Below are 24,199 nucleotides of genomic sequence, written 5' to 3' on the forward strand. Positions count from 1 at the left end.
CAGAAACTGAATATTTCTGTAGAGGCCAAGAGACTGCTGCAACAACAGAATAGCTACATTCAAGTATTCTTATAATAGAAATAAATAGATTACCAAATAAATACATTTATGAACATTTATTTAATAAAACAGCAGGTTTTACCTTCTGGTGCATGGAAGGTGACAATTGCTGCCTGTTCCTCACGAAACACAGTGATGTCCTTTGCTGGGCCAGCCCACTTCTCAATGTAGAGCTCCAGCATATCCTGAAGTATGTTGGAGGCCAGGTTCTCCAGTCTCACACTCTGGCACCTCTCTAGCAACCGGCCAATCATACCCTGCTTCTGGAAACTCTTGTTGCTCTTGCTCTCAGTGAGGAAATGCTCCACATCTAAAGACAGACAGCAATCATATCCTTAATATCATGCACAACAGTTTTTGAAAACATAATCCCTTCGTGTGAGGGAGAGATCTGTTTAAAATAGTTAAGAAGTGAAATTCAGTTTATTTTGTGTCGTTTAAAAAAAAAATGACAATTTGAAATAGTGACCTACCATTGGGATTATTGAAGGTCACAACAGCTCTGTTTGTCTCACTGATGACCTCCAGGGAGAAGTTGTCTTCCTCCAGGCCAGAAAGGGTCTCCACCAGCAACAACAGCAAGTCTCTCGACATGCTCTCAGGAACTCTCTCCAGCACCACAGCAGAGCTCTGAGGAGACACCTCAGCTCCACCCTCCTCTCCAGGCAAACTCTCAGAGTTGGGAGCTTCCTGTGCTTCACTTGACACACCTGGGATTAAACACACTGGATATTTATATCCAATAACCTCATTCATAATTTCACCTTTCTCTGACTTCACTGGCACATTTCTGCCTACGACAAATTTACAAGGAGATATGGCCTGAAAAGGCTGCATTTTGCAACACTGTCTAATGATACGCCAACAAGGATTATTATGAAATGTATTAGGCAAAACATTCAATATAATAATATTAGGTCAAGGGAATGCATCAACAAGTCTGATCTGTTCTGTCTAGTCACCACAGAAGCAAGGAAAAGATGTTACCTGACAATTCATTGCTTGTAGCACCAAGCTGGAAAACAAGCAAAACAAACCAAATGTATGTGTCAAATAGTTATCCAATGGGAAACTTTTCAAGTATGCTCTTTAATATTAGCCATAAAAATAATGTATTATAAATCAGTTTGAAGCCCTGGCTAGCCTGTCATGCTAAGACAGCACTAGCCTACAGTTAAAGCCTACAGCTAAACTCTGTTAAGGCAAAAGTAAAATCTTGCAAAATTTGGACAGCTGCATGCTTAGATTTTAGTTTTTGGTCTGAAATGATTGTAAAATCATGATCATTTCAGCTAAATATATAGATATACAGTGCCAGTCAAAAGTTTGGACACACCAAACTATTTTCTACATTGTAGAATAATAATGAAGACAAAACTATGAAATAACACATATGGAATTATGTAGTAACCCAAAAAGTGTTAAACAACTCAAAATATATTTATTATTTTGAGATATTTTATATATGACATTCTTCAAAGTAGCCACCCTTTGACTTGATGACAGCTTTGCACACTTGGCATTCTCTAAACCTGCTTCATGGGTAGTCACCTGGAATGCATTTCAATTAACAGGTGTGCCTTGTTAAAAGTTCATTTGTGAAATTTCTTTCCTTCTTAATACATTTGAGCCAATCAGTTGTGTTGTGGTGGTACAGAAGATATATAGCCATAATTGGTAAAATACAAAGTACATATTATGGTAGGAACAGCTCAAAAAAACAAAGAGAAAGGACAGTCCATCCTTATTAAGACACGAAGGTCAGTCAATCTGGAAAATTTCAAGAACTCTGAAAGTTTCTTCAAGTGCCGTCGCAAAAACCATCAAGTGCTATGATGAAACTTGCTCTCATGAGGACCTTCACAGGAAAGGAAGACTCAGAGTTACCTCTGCTGCAGAGCATAAGTTACCAGTCGTAGAAATTGTGGCCCAAATAAATTATTCACAGAGTTCAAGTAACAGACACATCTCAACATCAACTGTTCAGAGTGGATTGCGTGAATCAGGCCTTCATGGTAGAATTGCTGCAAAGAAACAACTACTAAAGGACACTAATAATAAGAAGAGACTTGCTTGGGCCAAGAAACACAAGCAATGGACAAACTGCTGGAAATCTGTCCTTTTGTCTGATTAGTTCAAATGTGAGATTCTTGGTTCCAACCGCCATGTCTTTGTGAGACGCAGAGTAGGTAAACGGATAATCTCCGCATGTGTGGTTCCCACCATGAAGCACGGAGGAGGAGGTGTGATGTTGCTTTGCTGGTGACACTGTCTGTGATGTATTTAGAATTCAAGGCACACTTAACGAGCATAGCTACCACAGCATTCTGCAGCGATACGCCATCTAGTTTGCTCTTAGTGGGACTATCATTTGATTTCAACAGGACAATGACCCAAAACACACCTCCGGCTTGTGTAAGGGCTATTTAACCAAGGAGAGTGATGGAGTGCTGCATCAGATGGCCTGGCCTCCACAATCACCTGACCTCAACCCAATTGATTTGATTTGATTTTGAGACGGTTTGGGATGAGTTGGACCACAGAGTGAAGGAAAAGCAGCCAACAAGTGTTCAGCATCTGTGGCAACTCAACCAGACTGTTGGAAAAGCATTCCAGGTGAATCTGGTTGAGAGAATGGCAAGAGTGTGCAAAGCTGTCATCAAGGCAAAGGGTGGCTACTTTGAAGAATCTAAAATGTAAAATATATTTTGATTTGTTTTACACTTTTTGGTTACAGTGTAGAAAATAGTATAAATAAAGAAAAACCCTTGAATGAGTAGCTGGTCCAAACTTTTGACTGGTACTGTATATAAACTGCCTCCAACTGTAAGTGCTGTTATTGTGAAGTGGAAACGTCTAGGAGCAACAATGGCTCAGCTTTGAAGTGATAGCCCACACAAGCTCACAAAACGGAGCGGCGAGTGCTGAAGCACGTAGCGTGTAAAAATTGTCTGTCCTCGCTTGAAACACTCACTACCGAGTTCCAAACTGCCTCTTGAAGCAACATCAGCACAAGAACTGTTGGTCTGGAGATTCATGAAATGGGTTTCCATGGCCGAGCAGCCATGCGCAATGCCAAGCGTCGGCTGGAGTAGTGTAAAGCTTGCCTCGGTTGGACTCTGGAGCAGCGGAAACGCGTTCTCTGGAGTGATGAATCACGCTTCACCATCTGGCAGTCCAACGGAAAAATCTGGGTTTGGCGGATGCCAGGAGAACGCTATCTGCACCAATGCATAGTGCCAACTGCAAAGTTTGGTGGAGGAGGAATAACAGTCTGCGGCTCTTTTTCATGGTTTGGGCTAGGCCCCTTACTTCCAGTAATGGGAGATCTTAACGCTACAGCATACCATTCCATTCTAGACGGTTCTGTGCTTCCAACTTTGTGGCAACAGTTTGGGGAAGGCCCTTTCCTGTTTCAGCATGACAATTCCCCAGTGCAAAAAGAAAGGTCCATACAGAAATGGTTTGTCGAGATCGGTGTGGAACAACTTGACTGGCCTGCACAGAGCCCTGACCTCACCCCCATCAATTGGAACACCGACTGCGAGCCAGGACTAATCGCCCAACATCAGTGCCTGACCTCACTAATGCTTCTGTGGCTGAATGGAAGCAAGTCCCTGCAGCAATGTTCCAACATCTGGTGGAAAGCCTTCCGAGAAGATTAGAAGCTGTTCTAACAGCTTTGGTCATGTAGTGTATATATAGAGTTGAAGTCAGAAGTTTACATACACTTAGGTTGGAGTCATTAAAACTCGTTTTTCAACCACTCCACAAATTTCTTGTTAACAAACTAGAGTTTTGGCAAGTCGGTTAGGATATCTACTTTGTGCATGACACAAGTAAATTTTCCAACAATTGTTTACAGACAGATTATTTCACTGTATCACAATTCCAGTGGGTCAGAAGTTTACATACACTAAGTTCACTGTGCCTTTAAACAACTTGGAAAATTCCAGAAAAGGATGTCATGGCTATAGAAGCTTCTGCTAGGCTAATTGACATAATTTGAGTCAATTGGAGGTGTACCTGTGGATGTATTTCAAGGCCTATCTTCAAACTCAATCCCTCTTTGCTTGACATCATGGGAAAATCAAAAGAAATCAGCCAAGACCTCAGAAAAAAATAGTAGACCACAAGTCTGTTTCATCCTTGGGAGCAATTTCCAAACGCCTGAAGGTACCACGTTCATCTGTACAAACGATAGTACGCAAGTATAAACACCATGGGACCACGCAGCCGTCATACCGCTCAGGAAGGAGAAGCGTTCTGTCTCCTAGAGATGAACGTACATTGGTGCGAAAAGTGCAAATCAATCCCAGAACAACAGCAAAGGACCTTGTGAAGATGCTGTGGGAAATAGGTACAAAAGTATCCATATTCACAGTAAAACGAGTCCTATATCGACATAACCTGAAAGACCGCTTAGCAAGGAAGAAGCCATTGTTCCAAAACTGCCGTAAAAAAGCCAGAGTACAGTTTGCAACTGCACATGGGGACAAAGATCGTACTTTTTGGAGAAATGTCCTCTCGTCTGATGAAACAAAAATAGAACTGTTTGGCCATAATGATCATCGCTATGTTTGGAGGAAAAAGAGGGACGCTTGCAAGCCGAATAACACCATCCCAACCATGAAGCACGGGGGTGGCAGCATCATGTTTGGGGGTGCTTTGCTGAAGGAGGGACTGGTGCACTTCACAAAATAGATGGCATCATGAGGTAGGAAAATTATGTAGATCTATTGAAGCAACATCTCAAGACATAAGTCAGGAAGTTAAAGCTTGTTCACAAATGGGTCTTCCAAATGGACAATGACCCCAAGCATACTTCCAAAGTTGTGGCAAAATGGCTTAAGGACAACAAAGTCAAGGTATTGGAGTGGCCATCACAAAGCCCTGACCTCAATCCCACAGAACATTTGTGGGCAGAACTGAAAAAGCATACGCCAGCAAGGAGGTCTACAAACCTGACTCAGTTACACCAGCTCTGTCAGGAGGAATGGGACAATATTCACCCAATTCATTGTGGGAAGCTACCTGAAACGTTTGACCCAAGTTAAACAATTCAAAGGCAATGCTACCAAATACGAATTGAGTGTATGTAAACTTCTGACCCACTGGGAATGTGATGAAAGAAATAAAAGCTGAAATAAATCATTCTCTCTTCTATTATTCTGACATTTCACATTCTTAAAATAAAGTGGTCATTTTGCAGGGCTCTGGCAGTGCACCTCCTTGCACTAAGGCGGAGGTACCGGTCCTGCTGCTGGGTTGTTGCCCTCCTACGGCCTCCTCCACATCTACTGATGTACTGGCCTGTCTCCTGGTAGCGCCTGCATGCTCTGGACACTACGCTGACAGACACAGCAAACCTTTTTGCCACAGTTCACATTGATGTGCCATCCTGGATGAACTGCACTACCTGAGCCACTTGTGTGGGTTGTAGACTCCGTCTCATGCTACCACTAGAGTGAGAGCACCGCCAGCATTCAAAAGTGACCAAAACATCAGCCAGGAAGCATAGGAACTGAGAAGTGGTCTGTGGTCACCACCTGCAGAATCACTCCTGTTTTGGGGGGTGTCTTGCTAATTGCCTATAATTTCCACCTTTTGTCTATTCCATTTGCACAACAGCATGTGAAATTTATTGTCAATCAGTGTTGCTTCCTAAGTGGACAGTTTGATTTCACAGAAGTGTGATTGACTTGGAGTTACATTGTGTTGTTTAAGTGTTCCCTTTATTTTTTTGAGCAGTGTATATTGTTAGGTTACAGATTTATTCTAAAATTGATGGAATAGTTTTTTCCCCCTAATCCGTCTAAACACAATACCCCATAATGACAAAGCAAAAACAGTTGTTAGAATTTTTGCTAATTTATTAAATATTAAAAACAGAAATATCACATTTATGTAAGTATTCAGACCCTTTACTCATTACTTTGTTGAAGCACATTTGGCAGTCATTACAGCCTTGAGTCTTCTTGGGTATGACGCTACAAGCTTGCCACACCTGTATTTGGGGAGTTTCTCTCATCCTTCTCTGCAGATCCTCTCAAGCTCTGTCAGGTTGGATGGGGAGCGTCGCTGCACAGCTATTTTCAGGTCTCTCCAGGGATGTTCGATCGGGTTAAAGTCCGGGCTCTGGCTGGGACACTCAAGGACATTCAGAGACTTGTCCCAAAGCCACTCCTGCATTGTCTTAGCTGTGTGCTTAATGTTGTTGTCCTGTTGGAAGGTGAACCTTCGCCCCAGTCTGAGGTCCTGAGCACTCTGTAAATGCAGAGTAGTAGTGCTGCCAAAATTTAATGGAAAATGATAGAATGAGAAACCAAATAAATATGTATAGCAGCCTAGAGGTAACCAACTCGCTAAGTGCGCTGCCAAACTGCAGCAACAAGTGGCAGAAGTAGGGCGAGTATTGGGATTGTGCTTGGTGGCTAGCTATTTCCTGTTCCTGGGCAAAATCTGAAATAAAAAGAACAGCCACAGACAGAAAACTCAGAGGGGCTGCTAAAACGGCTGTCCTCAAAATAGTGGTTATGGACTTGGGGCTCATGCATGACGCATTATAAACTCCACACTATGAACTCGCCCCGTCATAGTGTAGACTGCAGTGCTTACTTTGTAAATCAGAAGGTGCCGAAACAAGTGAGCAAGAGAGGGTGGTGACCAGAGGAACTTTACGCTATGCCACTACGCAATTTATTATAAAAAAATCACCTTTATAATAAAGCATTGCATGCATTCATTACATTTGCATAGTGGCATTGCGCAGTAGAGGCACTTACAGAAGTGGCACATATTGTAATGTCTGCTTCCAACTCACACTCTCAAACACATAGATCCCCTGAACGCAGCTCACTCTCCAGATCCCAATCACCTGAATTCTGATCACCTGTTCACACACCTGTATGTCATTATCACACACTATTTAGTTTAGTTCTTTGCACCCCATCATTGTGAGGTATTGATTGTTTTGTTACACACTTCTATTCGATGCTCTGTTTTTCCTGTATTAGTCCTGCTGTGTATGATGGTTTTTGGCCATCCTCACGAATGACGCTTTTTGCCTATTCCCTGCCTGTACTTTTGCCTATTGGATTTCCTGTATATGACCTTGTGCCTGCCCTTGGACCCAGCTTCCTGCCTTCTCCTGTGGTCCTTTACAAATAAACACCTGCTGCACTCTGCGCTTGAAACCAGCTCTGTCTCCCATCATATTCATTACACATTTGGGGAAAAGATTTTGTAGCCTAGGGTCCAGGAAAAATGTGGCTTTTTATAAATGCAAATTAATGCAATTCTAGGTCATTATACAAGACTGGAGACTTTGGCATAAGACTTTTAATACCTAATACCGCACAAACAATCTCAACAACAGGCTAATGGATTTCAATTAAAACAAATGTTTCTTGACTCCATCAATAGCCTAGGCTAGGTGTGTGGAAACATATTGTAGGCTACAAAATGAGGGGGAAATGATTGTCCTAAAAATGCTTTCCAGTTCCACTGACTCACCCAATGATGTGAATTCCATAAAGTCAGTGTGGAAGAGGTGAAAAAAATATTGTTGTCTAGAAAGAATGACAAGCCACCTGGGTCTGACGACTTGGATGGAAAATTAATGAGGATGAGAACGGATAATATTGCCACTCCTATTTGCCATCTCTTCAATCTATGCCTACATGAAAGTGTGTGCCCTCAGGCCTGGAGGGAAGTAAGTCATTCCACTACCCAAGAATAGTAAAGCACCCTTTACTGGCTCAAATAGCTGACCAAATCAGCCTGTTGCCGACCCTTAGTTATCTTTTTGAAAAAAAAAATGCTTGACCAGATACAATGCTGTTTCACAGTATACAAATGAACAACAGATTTTCAGCACGCTTATAGGGAAGTGCATTCAACATTTACGGCACTTACACAAATGACTGATGATTGGCTTGGAGACATTGATAATAGGAAGATTGTGGGAGCTGTTTTGTTATACTTCAGTGCAGCTTTTGACATTATCGATCATAATCTGCTACTAGAAATGGGTATGTTATGGCTTCATATCCCCTGCTATATTGTGGATAAAGATTTACCTGTCTAACAGAACACAGAGGCTATTCTTTAATGGAAGCCTCTCCAACATAATCCAGGTAGAGTCAGGCATTCCCCAGGGCAGCTGTCTAGACCCCTTACTTTTTAAAATCTTGAATAATGACCTGCCACTGGCTCTGTGTCACGTTCTGACCTAAGTTCCTTTTTTATGTCTTTATTTTTAGTTTGGTCAGGGTGTAAGTTGGGGTGGGCATTCTATGTTGTTTTTCTATGTTTTGTGCTGTAGGTGATTTTCTATGTGTTTGGCCTAGTACGGTTCTCAATCAGAGGCAGGTGTCAGTCGTTGTCTCTGATTGGGAGCCATATTTAGGTAGCCTGTTTTTATTTGTGTTGTGTGGGTGGTTGTATCCTGTGTTAGTGTTTTCACCATACGGGACTGTTTCGGGTTGTTTGTACTTTTGTTATTTCGTTCAGTGTTCTGTTTGATTTATTAAATATATCATTATGGACACTTACCACGCTGCGCATTGGTCCTCCTCTTCTTCCAACCACGACAAGCGTTACACTCTGAGTAAAGCCTGTGTGTCTATGTATGCTGATGAATTAACACTATACACATCAGCTACCACAGCAAGTGAAATCACTGCAACACTTAACAAAGCGCTGCAATCGGTTTCAGAATTGGTGGCAAGAAATAAGTTAGTCCTAAATATTTGGACAAATCACTCACTCAACTCTAAACCTCAACTAAATCTTGTAATGAATAATGTGGAAATTGAGCAAGTTGAGCAGACTAAACTGCTTGGAGTAACCCTGGATTGTAAACTGTCATGGTCAAAACATGGTGATGCAGAAGTAGCTAAGAATGGGAGAGGTCTGTCCATAATAAAGCACTGTTCTTCCTTCTTAACAATGCTATCTATAAACAAGGCAGGTCCTACAGGCCATAGTTTTATCCACCTGGACTACTGTCCAGTCGTGTGATCAGGGGCCACAAAGTGGGACTTCAATTCAAATTAAATGTAAACGGAGAACTAACATTAATAATATGCATGTCAATCTCTCCTGGCTCAAATTAGAGGAGAGATTGCCTTCATCACCACTTGTGCTTGTGAGAAGTAGACATGTTGAACGCACCACGCTGTCTGTTTAAACTACTAGCACACATATCTTACACCCATGTATACCCCACAAGACATGCCACCAGAGGTGGAAGGTGCACAGTACCACATAGAGCCATGACTACATGGAACTCTATTCCAAATCAAGGAATTCATGCAAGCAGTAACATTTTATCTAAAAAAACAGATACAAATATACCTTATGGAACAGCAGGGAATGTGAAGAGACACACGTGCACATACACACACACATGATAACATACACATGGATTGTGTGTTGTAGATATGTGGTAGTAGAGTAGTGGCCTGAGGGCACACAATGTGCTGTGAAATCTGTTGTGATGTATTGTAATGTTTTTAAAACTGAGTAACTGCCTTAATTTTGCTGAACACAGAAAGAGTAGCTTATAGGAACTAATGGGTATCTATAATAAAAATGTTTACAAATGTGACCCATTACAGAATGCCGGTCATATGATGGACATCACTACTTCACAGGAGAAGCATTTGAAAGTTAAAAAAAAAACATTTTCCCCCCTCAAGTTATGTTTTTTGGGGGACAGAAATGCCTTCTTGAACATATGAACTTTCATGTGCCTTAATAACAAACTTGTATGTAACCTGTAAATATAAATACAATGTGAAATCACAAAGCTGTTTAGACACAGCGAAAATACAGAATCTTGCTTAGCCATGATTTGTTGAGCTAATGAAGGGGCTGGGACATTCACAAGAAAGACAGCCCATTCTGTCACTCAAGGCTTCTCTGTCAAATGGCACATCCTGCTCTCTGCTACTGCAGATATTTGAAAGATCCATTGGATTTACAAATATTTTCATCATGGACTACATGCAAAGTGCAGATACAGATTTCAATACCAGTGTTGTCCTGAATACAGCTGCTGGTATCAACACAGCTCTGTCTTCTGTGGTAAAGCAGTCTGGACTGGTCGAAGCCGAGTGGGAAAAATGATTTTGAAATTGTTTCAGTCTGCCGTGAATGATCATAATCCATTTTAACTGTAAGAGTCTACAGTTAAAATGCCAAGATCGCTACATGTACATACATTATTGTCTCAACTGTATCAAAAAGTTGTTTTATTGCTAGCTATTGTTAGCTATATAGCTAGCTAGCTAGACAGTTGCATCCAGGTACCGTTATAGCTTGCTTTGTCCCCGCCACAAGCCATTGTTTACAGATGGCTCGTTGCGGGACAAAGTAATGTTAAACCAAATAGGTGAGCTGGTGTCCTATTTAACATTGACTATGAAGAGCATGATCACACAGTCGTCCGGAACAGCTAGTGCTCTCATGCATGGTTCAGTGTTGCTTGCCTCGAAGCGAGCATAGAAGGCATTTAGCTCACCTGGTAGGCTTGTGTCACTGGGCAGCTCGCAGCTGGGTTTCCCTTTGTAATCTAAAATAGTTTGCAAGCCCTGCCACATCCGACAAGCGTCAAAGCCGGTGTAGTAGGATTCAGTCTTAGTCCTGTATTGACACTTTGCCTGTTTGATGGTTCGTCGGAGGGCATAGCGGGATTTCTTATAAGTGTCCAGATTAGTGTCCCAGTTCTAGCCTTCAGTTCAGTCCGGATGTTGCCTGTAATCCATGGCTTCTGGTTGGGATCTGTACGTATGGTCACTGTGGGGACGACATCGTCAATGCAGTTTTTGATTAAGCCGGTGGCTGATGTGGTATACTCCTCAATGCCATCAAATGAATCCCGGAACATTTTCCAGTCTGTGCTAGTAAAAGAATCCTGTAGTTTAGCATTTGCGTCATCTGACCACTTCCGTATTGAGCGAGTCACTGGTACTTTCTGCTTGAGTTTTTGCTTGTAAGTAAGAATCAGGAGGATATAAATATGGTCAGATTTGCCAAATGGAGGGCGAGGGAGAGCTTTGTGTGGAGTAAAGGTGGTCTAGAGTTTTTTTCCCTCTGGTTGCACATGTCACATGCTGGTAGAAATCAGGTAAAACTTATTGCATTAAAGTCCCCGGCCACTAGGAGTGTCGCTTCTGGGTGAACATTCACCCTTGGTTGCTCATGGTCCCATACAGCTCATCGAGTGTGGTCCCAGTGCCTACATCAGTTTTGTAGTGGTAAATAGACTACTCCAAAAAATATACTCGCTGGTGATGGCCGTAAAAAACTGTATTTGGAAGTCTATGAAATATTTTCGTAGCCTACAGCAGACAGATTAAAGTCTACTCTTTCAGCAGAAGCCAATTGCTTTGCAACCTGTATTTTACCGTTACTGTATTTGAAACATGGCGAAAGGCCTGTTTATATTTCCTCCTGTTTTTTCACTGACAGATTTCCTGCGCATTCCCGACTGTAGGCTATGCCTTGTTATTGGACTACACTCCATAGCTGGGCTATTTTTTAAATAAATAATCTATTGATCCTCTGTGGCTAACCTTCTCATGGTGTAGTAGGCTATTCTGAATTATTTAATTTATTTCTGAACACACAGCAGTAATTATATGACTTTGGAAAATGCATTTCAATTGATCAGGGGTGCTGCAGCTCCTCCAGAACCCTTCGTGCGGCTATGATTCCATAAGGAAATAAAAATGAAGAGCAATGCCGGAGGATATGAGAGTTGCAGGCCAATGTCTATCAGAGCAGAGAGATGGAGAGAGATCATCGAAAGTTAAATCTCATTCTAGTTCTGTGATAGATACATGGGCACCTTTCACACAGCCACGGTCATGCGTTGGTCTCAAACATAAGTTACAATAACACTATGTTTACATGCACAGTAGTAATTCGATATTAAACTGATTATGGCAGTAGGCAGATTGTAATAGTCATGTAAACACCTTACTCTGCTTATCTTAAACGGTGTAGCTTATCTTAAACGGTGTAGCTTATTTTAGCGGCGTAAGGTCAAAATCGAAGTAAGCACACGTCGATTAAAACACCTTTTTATCGTTGCAATCTTTTGAATTATTAGGAAATGTAAACACCTTAATCTGCATTCCAGCGGTATATTTGATTAATTGATGTACTAGCAGCAAAGGAGCGAGCCTACTGTCACTCTATAGCTCAAATTAAGTGAGTTTGGAACAACTGAATGTATGCGTCTTAGAAGTAGTTTTCACATACAAACGTTATATGTCTGAACTCAGAATCATATATGTTTGCCACAATTAAAATGGTCAATGTGGTAGAACGTTTATTTTGATTGGCGATTTTCTGCATTTATCAGTGCCAACAAGTCGCCTGATTTAAGATGTAAACAGTATTATTAGGGTAATCGTTCTTCTTGCAAAGCATGTAAATGTTTTATTCAAACTGTTATATTAATCTGATTATCTATAATATTCGCATTATTGTGTGCATGTAACCGTTGAGCAAACCATAAACTCAGGCCGGCCCAACCCGAAACAACTCTTACATGCTGACCACACCGCTCGCATGGCGTTGCAAAATAAACTTACACATGTTATTCAATCATTGCACCCACACTGCTCGCACATCAACGAGCGTCTGTGTAGCCAGGCGCTAAAATAGAACTTGGTTCTATTTGTGACACTTGACACACGGCAAGTCCTGCCTCTCCCATCTCCTCCTTGGTTTTTAGGAGCATATACCCATGTTCCATCTCCTCATTGGCTTTTAGGAGCATATACCCACGTGGGTGATTGAAAGATGAACTGAGGTCCACACTCCAGTCCAGTTGGTAGTGGTAATGCACCTTAAAGTTGGTTGCCAACCGCCATATAAAGTCAGAAAAAGAAGAAGCCTGAAGGAGGAGATATTACTAGAAACAAACTTGGTTAACCCTTTTATCTGTGGATTCATTGTCGGAGTAGAGGACCTTGTACATTTCAGGTAAAATAATAACCCGATGTTTATATTCCAGGACAAATGAGCTAGCAACAGGAAGCTAGCTAGCTAAATTGCCATAAATGTTTAATGCTTTTCGACCTGACCCCAAATTAATATAGTTACCAACAATAACGAGACAGCCTACAGGGAGGAGGTGAGGGCCCTGGGAGAGTGGTGCCAGGAAAATAACCTCTCACTCAATGCAAACAAAACAAAGGAGCTAATCGTGGACTTCAGAAAACAGCAGAGGGAGCATGCCCCTATCCACATTGACGGGACCGCAGTGCAGAAGGTGGAAAACGTCAAGTTTCTCGGCGTACACATCACTGACGATCTGAAATGGTCCACCTAAAAAGACAGTGGTGGTGAAGAAGGTGCAACAGCGTCTCTTCAACCTCAGGAGGCTGAAGAAATTTGGTTTGTCACCTAAAACCCTCACAAACTTTTACAGATGCACAATTGAGAGCATCCTGTCGGGCTGTATCACCGCCTGGTACGGCAACTGCCCCACCCTCAACCGCAAGGCTCTCCAGAAGATGGTACGGTCTGGTCTGCCCAACGCATCACCGGGGGCAAACTACCTGCCCTCCAGGACAGCTACAGCACCCGATGTCACAGGAAGGCCAAAAAGATCATCAAGTACATCAACCACCTGAGTCACTGCCTGTTCAGCCCACTATCATCCAGAAGGTGAGGTCAGTACAGGTGCATCAACGTTGGGACCGAGAGACTGAAAAACAGCTTCTATCTTAAGGCCATCAGACTGTTAAATAGCCATTACTAGCCGGCTTCCACTCGGTTAGGCAACCATGCACCTTGAAGGCTGCTGCCCTATATACATACACTTGGAATCACTGGCTTCTTTAATAATGTTTAAATGACTGTTTAGGCCTAAAAGCTCATCAATAAGCTAAGGACCCTGGGACCAAATACCTCCCTCTGCAACTGGATCCTGGACTTCCTGACGGGCCACCCCCCAGGTGGTAAGGGTAGGTAACAACACATCCGCTACGCTGATCCTCAACATAGGGGCCCCTCATGGGTGCGTTCTCAGTCCCTTCCTATACTCCCTGTTCACTCATGACTACACGGCCAGGCACAACTCCAACAACATTGAATTTGCCGATGACACAACAGTGGTAGGCCGGATCACCGACAACGACGAGACAGCCTATAGGGAGGAGGTCAGATACCTGGCTGTGTGGTACCAGAACTACAACCTCTCCCTCAACGTGACCAAGACAAAGGAGATGATTGTGGACTACAGGAAAAAGAGGACCGAGCACACCCCCATTCTCATCGACGGGGCTGTAGTGGAGCAGGTTGAGAACTTCAAGTTCCTTGGTGTCCACATCACCAACAAACTAACATGGTCCAAGCACACCAAGACAGTCGTGAAGAGGGCACGACAAAACCTAAGACTCCTGAAGATCTAGTCAAATGGCTACCCAGACTATTTGCAGTGCCCCCCCCCCTCACCCTCTCTTTACACCACTGCTACTCTCTGTTGTCATCTATGGATAATCACTTTATTACCTCTACCTACATGTACATACTACCTCAAATAACCGGTGCCCCCGCACGTTGACTCTGTATCAGTACTCCCCTGTATATAGTCTTGCTATTCTTATTTCACTGCTGCTCTTACTTGTTACTTTTATGTCTTATTCTTATCAGTATTTTTTTAAATTGCATTGTTGGTTAGGGGCTCGTAAGTAAGCATTTCACTGTAAGGTCTACACCTGTTGTATTCAGCGCATGTGACTAATAAAATGTGTTTTGAGTTAAAATAATGTTTACATACTGCATTACTCATCTCATATGTGTATATACCAGAGGTGGGACCAAGTCATTGTTTTACAAGTCACAAGTAAGTCTCAAGTCTTAGAACTCAAGTCCCAAGTCAAGACAGGCAACTACGAGTCAAGTATCAAGTCAAGACCGAGAAGTATCAACTCAAGTCTCAAGTCCTAAACTTTGAGTTTTGAGTCCTAAACAAGTCATAATGTGCTCTTCACCAAATGTAATACCATTTCAGATGTTTAACAAGACTAATAGTTAGTATATTACATTTACGCAAATCATGAATGCTTTAAAAATATATGTATTACTTTCCAAATAAACTTTATATTTCCATGGAAATACATGGGTAGCCATAAGAAAGACCCCCCTCAATAGCGATCGACTATCGAGGATCGCTATGGGGTGCAATCGGGCGATGTAGGCTTGTACACAATCGCCCAACCTTAACACACACACACACACACACACACACACACACACACACACACACACACACACACACACACACACACACACACACACACACACACACAATGTGTGTCATAGACTAACATATGTCAATGGCTTTAGGAACAGCAGTAATATCTGGCAGGATTTAGGCTACCAACTGCCTTGCCAGTTGTAGCTCAATCTTGGGTGCAATTATCACGTTCCCGCACTGACTGACTGTGTGGAGCCTCATTGATTTAACGTTACGTTAGCCAACATGCTACACTGGCAAAGTTATGAATGATATAGCTGTTGGCTATATTCGCCAGGACTTATCGTTCATTGTGCAGCTTCAAATGTCGAACAAAGTTGGAAGTTGTTGCGCCTCCGTCTGTTATTATCTTCCCGCATGTTTTGGAAGTAGCAATCCGTTTTTTGTTGATACAGTTTAGTCTTTATATCCAATTTTTTCGGGGGTATCATCTTTCCAAGGGCTCCATCTGAATTCAGTCGCCGACGTTCCTCTGCACTGCCACGCGCAACTTTTTCTCAGCTGGGACAATTTGATTGGCTGCTGTCCGATTCAAACTGTAATCCGTTAAATTAAGAGTTGATGCGCCGCACACTTTCTTAAATATTTGGGCTTGGGGAGGGTATCAAGTCAGTTCGAGTCAAAAGGCTCAAGTCCAAGTTAAGTCACGACTCATTGGTGTCAAAGACGAGTTGCAAGTCATCATATTTGTGACTCGAGTCCAAGTCATGTGACTCGAGTCCACACCTCTGGTATATACTGTATTCTATTCTACTGTATTTTAGTCAATGCCACTCCGACATTGCTCAAGCTAGTATTTATATATTTCTTAATTCCATTCTTTTACTTTTAGATTGATGTGTATGTGTATTGTTGTGAATCGTTTTTAGATACTACTGCACTGTTAGATACTACTGCACTCTTGGAGCATTTCACTACACCCACAATAACAGGGAAAATATACTTTTTTTATTTTATTTTATTTGGTTCAGAGTTTGTTTTGATATTTCAACCTGCGTGTCCTGATCGCGTCTGGTGTGGGTGGACAAAATCAACATGTGCACGAGCTTTGTGGGTGGACCACTCCGCTCGAGTAGCATGCGCAAGCTTTGCAAAATAAATGTACACATACATGTTATTCAATCATTGCACCCACACTACTCACAAGCGGCTGCGTAGTCAGGCGCTAAAATATAACTTGGTTCTATTTGTGAAGCTTGACGTGCTGGACGTCCCACCTCTCCCAGTTTGACCCCACTGCTGTCTCTGGCTCCACATCCCCCGCCCGGCCATCTAGATGTGGGAAGCTTAGTGTATTTTCTGTAGGGAAGCTAATGATCCATAATGTATGACATTCCTGGGAGTGTGTAAACTTTTTATTACAATAGCATTTTTGCATGTTCTCCATAGTTATCTACTTGAAAATGTATAAACGTACCAATTCGGCACATTTGGGCAAACTCCTGGCAGACTTCATACAAAATGTTTTGTAGTAATGTAATTCTTCACTGGATCAGTCTGAAACTTTGCACACACACTGCTGCCATCTTGTGGACAACATCTAAGTTACACCTAAAAGTATATTTTTTATTTATATTTATTTCACCTTTATTTAACCAGGTAGACTAGTTGAGAACAAGTTCTCATTTGCAACTGCGACCTGGCCAAGATAAAGCATAGCAGTGTGAACAGACAACAACACAGAGTTACACATGGAGTAAACAATAGACAAGTCAATAACATGGTAGAAAAAAGAGAATCTATATACAATGTGTGCAAAAGGCATGAGGTAGGCAATAAATCGAATAATTACAATTTAGCAGATTAACACTGGAGTGATAAATCATCAGATGATCATGTGCAAGAAGAGATACTGGTGTGCAAAAGTGCAGAAAAGTAAATAAATAAAAGCAGTATGGGGGTGAGGTAGGTAAATTGGGTGGGTAGTTTACAGATGGACTATGTACAGCTGCAGCGATCGGTTAGCTGCTCGGATAGCAGATTTTTAAAGTTGTTGAGGGAGATAAAAGTCTCCAACTTCAGAGATTTTTGCAATTCGTTCCAGTCGCAGGCAGCAGAGAACTGGAAGGAAAGGCGTCCAAATGAGGTTTTGGCTTTAGGGATGATCAGTGAGATACACCTGCTGGAGCGCGTGCTACGGGTGGGTGTAGCCATCGTGACCAGTGAACTGAGATAAGGCGGCACTTTACCTAGCATAGCCTTGTAGATGACCTGGAGCCAGTGGGTCTGACGACGAACATGTAGCGAGGGCCAGCCGACTAGGGCATACAGGTCGCAGTGGTGGGTCGTATAAGGTGCTTTAGTAAAAAAACGGATGGCACTGTGATAAACTGCATCCAGTTTGCTGAGTAGAGTATTGGAGGCTATTTTGTAGATGACATCGCCGAAGTCGAGGATCGGTAGGATAGTCAGTTTTACTAGGGTAAGTTTGGCGGCGTGAGTGAAGGAGGCTTTGTTCCGGAATAGAAAGCCGACTCTAGATTTGATTTTGGATTGGAGATGTTTGATATGAGTCTGGAAGGAGAGTTTGCAGTCTAGCCAGACACCTAGGTACTTATAGATGTCCACATATTCTAGGTCGGAACCGTCCAGGGTGGTGATGCTAGTCGGGCGTGCGGGTGCAGGCATCGAACGGTTGAAAAGCATGCATTTGGTTTTACTAGCGTTTAAGAGCAGTTGGAGGCCACGGAAGGAGTGTTGTATGGCATTGAAGCTCGTTTGGAGGTTAGATGGCACAGTGTCCAGGGAAGGGCCGGAAGTATACAGAATGGTGTCGTCTGCGTAGAGGTGGATCAGGGAATCGCCCGCAGCAAGAGCAACATCATTGATGTATACAGAGAAAAGAGTCGGCCCGAGAATTGAACCCTGTGGTACCCCCATAGAGACTGCCAGAGGACCGGACAACATGCCCTCCGATTTGACACACTGAACTCTGTCTGCAAAGTAGTTGGTGAACCAGGCAAGGCAGTCATTAGAAAAGCCGAGGCTATTGAGTCTGCCGATAAGAATATGGTGATTGACAGAGTCGAAAGCCTTGGCCAGGTCGATGAAGACGGCTGCACAGTAATGTCTTTTATCGATGGCGGTTATGATATCGTTTAGTACCTTGAGCGTGGCTGAGGTGCACCCGTGACCGGCTCGGAAACCGGATTGCACAGCGGAGAAGGTACGGTGGGATTCGAGATGGTCAGTGATCTGTTTGTTGACTTGGCTTTCGAAGACCTTAGCTAGGCAGGGCAGGATGGATATAGGTCTGTAACAGTTTGGGTCCAGGGTGTCTCCCCCTTTGAAGAGGGGGATGACAGCGGCAGCTTTCCAATCCTTGGGGATCTCAGATGATACGAAGGAGAGGTTGAACAGGCTGGTAATAGGGGGTGCGACAATGGCAGCGGACAGTTTCAGAAATAGGGGGCCCAGATTGTCAAGCCCAGCTGATTTGTATGGGTCCAGGTTTTCCAGCTCTTTCAGAACATCTGCTATCTGGATATGGGTAAAGGAGAAGCTGGGGAGGCTTGGGCGAGTAGCAGCGGGGGGGGCGGGGCTGTTGGCCAAGGTTGGAGTCGCCAGGTGGAAGGCATGGCCAGCCATTGAGAAATGTTTGTTGAAGTTTTCGATTATCACGGACTTATCAGTGGTGACCGTGTTATCTAGCCTCAGTGCAGTGGGCAGCTGGGAGGAGGTGCTCTTGTTTTCCATGGACTTTACAGTATCCCATAACTTTTTGGAGTTAGAGCTACAGGATGCAAATTTCTGCTTGAAAAAGCTGGCCTTTGCTTTCCTGACTGACTGCGTGTATTGGTTCCTGACTTCCCTGAACAGTTGCATATCACGGGGGCTCTTCGATGCTATTGCAGTTCGCCACAGGATGTTTTTGTGCTGGTCGAGGGAGTTCAGGTCTGGAGTGAACCAAGGCCTATATCTGTTCTTGGTTCTGCATTTTTTGAACGGAGCATGCTTGTCTAATATGGTGAGGAAGTAACTTTTAAAGAATGACCAGGCATCCTCGACTGACGGGATGAGGTCAATATCCTTCCAGGGTACCCGGGCCAGGTCGATTAGAAAGGCCTGCTCGCAGAAGTGTTTCAGGGAGCGTTTGACAGTGATGAGGGGTGGTCGTTTGACCGTGGACCCGTGGCGGATACAGGCAATGAGGCAGTGATCGCTGAGATCTTGATTGAAGACAGCAGAGGTGTATTTGGAGGGCAAGTTGGTCAGGATAATGTCTATTAGGGTGCCCATGTTTACGGATTTAGGGTTGTACCTGGTGGGTTCCTTGATGATTTGTGTGAGATTGATGGCATCAAGCTTAGATTGTAGGACTGCCGGGGTGTTAAGCATATCCCAGTTTAGGTCACCTAACAGAACAAACTCTGAAGCTAGATGGGGAGCGATCAATTCACAGATGGTGTCCAGGGCACAGCTGGGGGCTGAGGGGGGTCGGTAGCAGGCGGCAACAGTGAGAGACTTATTTCTGGAGAGATTAATTTTTAAAATTAGAAGTTCAAACTGTTTGGGCATAGACTTGGAAAGTATGACAGAACTTTGCAGGCTATCTCTGCAGTAGATTGCAACTCCCCCCCCTTTGGCAGTTCTATCTTGACGGAAAGTGTTATAATTGGGTATGGAAATCTCAGAGTTTTTGGTGGCCTTCCTAAGCCAGGATTCAGACACGGCAAGGACATCAGGGTTGGCAGAGTGTGCTAAAGCGGTGAGTAAGGCAAACTTAGGGAGGAGGCTTCTGATGTTGACATGCATGAGGCCAAGGCTTTTTCGATCACAGAAGTCAACAAATGAGGGTGACTGGGGACATGCAGGGCCTGGGTTTACCTCCACATCACCCGAGGAACAGAGCAGTAGTAGGATGAGGGTGCGGCTAAAGGCTATCAAAACTGGTCGCCTAGAGCGTTGGGGACAAGGAATAAAAGGAGCAGATTTATGGGCGTGGTAGAATAGATTCTGGGCATAATGTGCAGACCAGGGTATGGTGGGGCACGGGTACAGCGGAGGCAAGCCCAGGCACTGGGTGATGATAAGAGAGGTTGTATCTCTGGACATGCTGGTCTCAATTGGTGAGGTCACCGCATGTGTGGGGGGTGGGACAAAGGAGGTATCAGAGGTACGGAGAGTGGAACTACGTGGGTCCATTGCAAACCAAAACAATGATAACTAGCCTGAACAACAGTATGCAAGGCATATTGATATTTGAGAGAGACATACAATAAGGCACAAAGTGATTGCTGGTCATGATTGGGAGAGCTAGCTAAAACAGCAGGTGAGATAACAGCAGCTAGTCAGCTAACACAGCAACAGAAGGTAAAAATGGCGACGACTGGGCAGAGAGGGTCGGATTAACTACACACAGATCCTGAGTTAAGGCACAGAGCCGACAGATAAAACACAAATAAACAGAATGGAGTACCGTGAATTAATGGACAGTCAAGCAGGCATCAGCTATGTAGCCAAGTGATCATAGTGTCCAGGGGGCAGCCGTAGATGGAGTAGTGAGGCCTCCACTAAGCTAGCACGCGTTTAAAGTTAGTAGCCCGGGGGGGTGGTCTGCTCAGACGGAGGGGGTCTGCTCAGACGGAGGCCGGTTGAGGGCACCGGTTGAGGGCACGTCTGCAAACCAGACGTGGTCGTGTCGACAGAGAATCCAAGCCGGATAGCGATGGCGAAAGAGAGGTTGTGAATTGTAGAATTGTGTTTGCTAACTGGTGCTAGCTTCCTGGCTGTGCTAGCTGCAAGATAAGCTAGCAGTTAGCAGACCGGGGCAGGCAAGTTAGCCTTTGGGGGACGTCGCGATGGGGGGGAAGTCTGTTTTTGCCTCTTCGTGCGGTGACGTCGATAGACCAGTCGTGGAATTAGTAGGGTTCCAGGTAGCTCTAGGTAGCTAACAGGCCTAGTAGGTTAGCAGAATGGGCCTTCAGCGGGCGTCACGCCTGAGGGGCCTGTTGGAGTCCCCGGGCAGATTATGTCGGTATTCCAGTCGTAGAGGATAGGCGGGGTTCCGTGCTCCGTACCGGCAGTAAATGGGTCCGGGTCTTGTAGCCCAGGAGTGGGCTTCAGTGGTAGCACAGGAGCCCTAGCCAATTAGCTTCAGGCTAATTGGTGCCTGCTCCGGTGCCTGCTCCGGGATGGAAACGCTAGCCAGGAGTGGTCACCCGGGATTGTGGTTAGCTAGTTGCGAAGATCCAGATGAAAATGTTCAGAGTTTGCGGTAGGAATCCGGGGATATGGAGAGATAGGTCCGTTATGCTCTGGTTTTAGTCACGTTGTTCGAACTAGCGAGAGCTTTCCGAGCTAAAGGTTAGCTGATGACCGCTAGCAATGGTTTGCTAACTGATAGCTGGTAGGCAGTTAGCTGGCTATCTTCAGTAGATGGATTCCAGATCAGAAGTAAATAGAAATACTTTAGAAAAAAGCAGATCCACGCCACATTGGGTGAGGCGGGTTGCAGGAGAGTATTTAGAAGTTGAGGCTTAAGAAAGTATTTTTAAAAGATATGCGAAGAAAAAGATGTAAAAAGATATATACGAGGGACACGGGACACGACAGGACAAAGACGTCTACACTGCTATGTATGACCTTTCTCTTGCATTTCAAAGATAGGGGGGGAAATAAAATGTATGTTTTTTTGTTTGTATTATCTTTTACCAGATTCAATGTGTTATATTCTCCTACATTAAAGTTGGTTGCCAACTGCCATATAAAGTCCAAAGAAGAAGAAGGAGGAGAGATTACTAGAAACAAACTCAGTTTACCATTTTATTATTTATTTATGGAAAATTAGCTAGCAACAGCAAGTTAGCTAGCTAAATTGTCATAAATGTTTAATGCTTTTCGACCTGTCCTCAAATTAATGTTGTTGGTTCAGAGTTCGTTTTGATATTTCAACCTGTGTGTCCTGATCGCGTCTGGTGTGGGTGGACAAAATCAACATGCGGACGGGCAGTCAGACTGGTCAGCATGTTAGAATTTTCCTGGGCGGAAAATCTATTTTTTACATTATGTTTTTTATGAAGGGGGAAGGCAGATGAATTAACGAAGAGGCAACTCAAATTAACTTTTTACCCCCAGAGGTACGTGCAATGCCGTCAGGGATACGCCAAATAAATAAAATAAAAATATATATCGTTTTTTTCCTTCACATTTTCATGCTCCCTCTGGCACTATTACATGTATGTGCGTGTTCTTGTATGCGTTTATTTGAATGAGAATGTGTGTATTTGCATGGGAACAAACACCTGCACGGCATCAGCCTCAGGCAAACCGGCATTAGCTGTAAAAACACTGCCCCTCAGTGTCATACAAACATACTTTTTATTATGTTTTATTTTGACTATCTTTCAACTATGCTGTGATGTTTAATGTACAATTTCAATCTATCTAATCAAATAGAATCCACAGATTGCGAGTTGAAGATAAATACTTTTACTAAGAGTGTTAGTATATTAGTAATTGACTGACCCGGTCTCTCCAGATCTCCTAACAGTACTATTGCTAGGGTCAATTTTAGATCAATGCTACAATATGCATTCCTGAACCCGAGACCAGAAACAGGCTACCTGAGGGCAATACCAAAATAAATGGTCTATTGATTCTGTATCCTCACAACAAAATCTGCAGAGCTTCATTGATTTTATGCCCCAATTTTTCTACATTTTCGTGGTGGCAAAAATTCTCTATAATAATTTTAGCTGAAAAGCACGAAGTCTTGAATCTTGCGTTGTTTTTTATATCAACTCATATATCGAATCGGTACATCAAAAATCTCTTTCCAACTATTTTGCAACCTGTATGGCACAGTTGTCAACATTCTGGTCCTCAAATGAAACTGGTATACTTTCCTATTTATGGTATTTTTATTCCTCCGCCAGTTTTGATCCTTTATATTGGGCAGACAGACCAGTTCCCTACCTCCTCCCGCTGCCACCTGCCTCCTCCATTTTGGGGGATTGGTTGTACTCTTGGATTAGTAGTAGGCCTAAATTACTGTTACACAAAAAACACCTGTCAATTCTTTTAGGATGCTCAGTGAAGCTAAATGTCAATGTTTTTAGTTCTGATGAGGGCAAAACTCAACAGCTCACGCCACCAAGCAGGATACAGCCTATGTTTTGATTGAAACAAAATACAAGGCAAATAGTATGTAACATCATCATTTCTAATTTGGTCTTGAAACAGTAATTCAAGAAGATCTTAATGCATATTCCCATGAAACTGATTGAGATAAAATGATTGAAATGCAGTTTGGAGTTTGGACATTTTTCCGGAAAACGTGAAAAAATAGACTTCACTCTTGACAGTGATGACGGACTATTTTGAAATAAACTCAGCAAAAAAAGAAACGTCCTTTCACTGTCAACTGCGTTTGTTTTCAGCAAACTTAACATGTGTAAATATTTGTATGAACATAAGATTCAACAACTGAGACATGAACTGAACAAGTTCCACAGACATGTGACTAACAGAAATGTAATAATGTGTCCCTGAACAAAGAGGCGGTGAAAATCATAAGTAACAGTCAGTATCTGCTGTGGCCACCAGCTGCATTAAGTACTGCAGTGCATCTCTTCCTCATGGACTGCACCAGATTAGCCAGTTCTTGCTGTGAGATGTTACCCCACTCTTCCATCAAGGCACCTGCAAGTTAACGGACATTTCTGGGGAGGGAAAAGCACTAGCCCTTACCCTCCGATCCAACAGGTCCCAGACATGCTCAATGGGATTGAGATCCGGGCTCTTCGCTGGCCATGGCAGAACACTGACATTCCTGTCTTGCAGGAAATCAAGCACAGAATGAGCAGAATGGCTGGTGACATTGTCATGCTGGAGGGTTATGTCAGGATAAGCCAT

General features: G+C 43.3%; 1 protein-coding gene across 1 annotated transcript in view; it reads right to left on the reverse strand.

Annotated features, from left to right (window-relative positions):
- The window catches only part of LOC129864012 (protein mono-ADP-ribosyltransferase PARP14-like), a 43,979-nt gene that overhangs the window by 11,930 nt on the left and 7,850 nt on the right, over nt 1-24,199 (reverse strand). The window contains exons 3-5 of the mRNA XM_055936537.1: nt 1,048-1,075; nt 534-770; nt 143-370 (exon numbers count right to left, since the gene is read on the reverse strand). Of these exons, the coding sequence (XP_055792512.1) occupies nt 143-370; nt 534-770; nt 1,048-1,075 (493 nt within the window). The remainder of the gene's footprint in view (nt 1-142; nt 371-533; nt 771-1,047; nt 1,076-24,199) is intronic.

This window comes from Salvelinus fontinalis, chromosome 10, assembly GCF_029448725.1.
Source record: "Salvelinus fontinalis isolate EN_2023a chromosome 10, ASM2944872v1, whole genome shotgun sequence".
NCBI lineage: Eukaryota > Metazoa > Chordata > Actinopteri > Salmoniformes > Salmonidae > Salvelinus > Salvelinus fontinalis.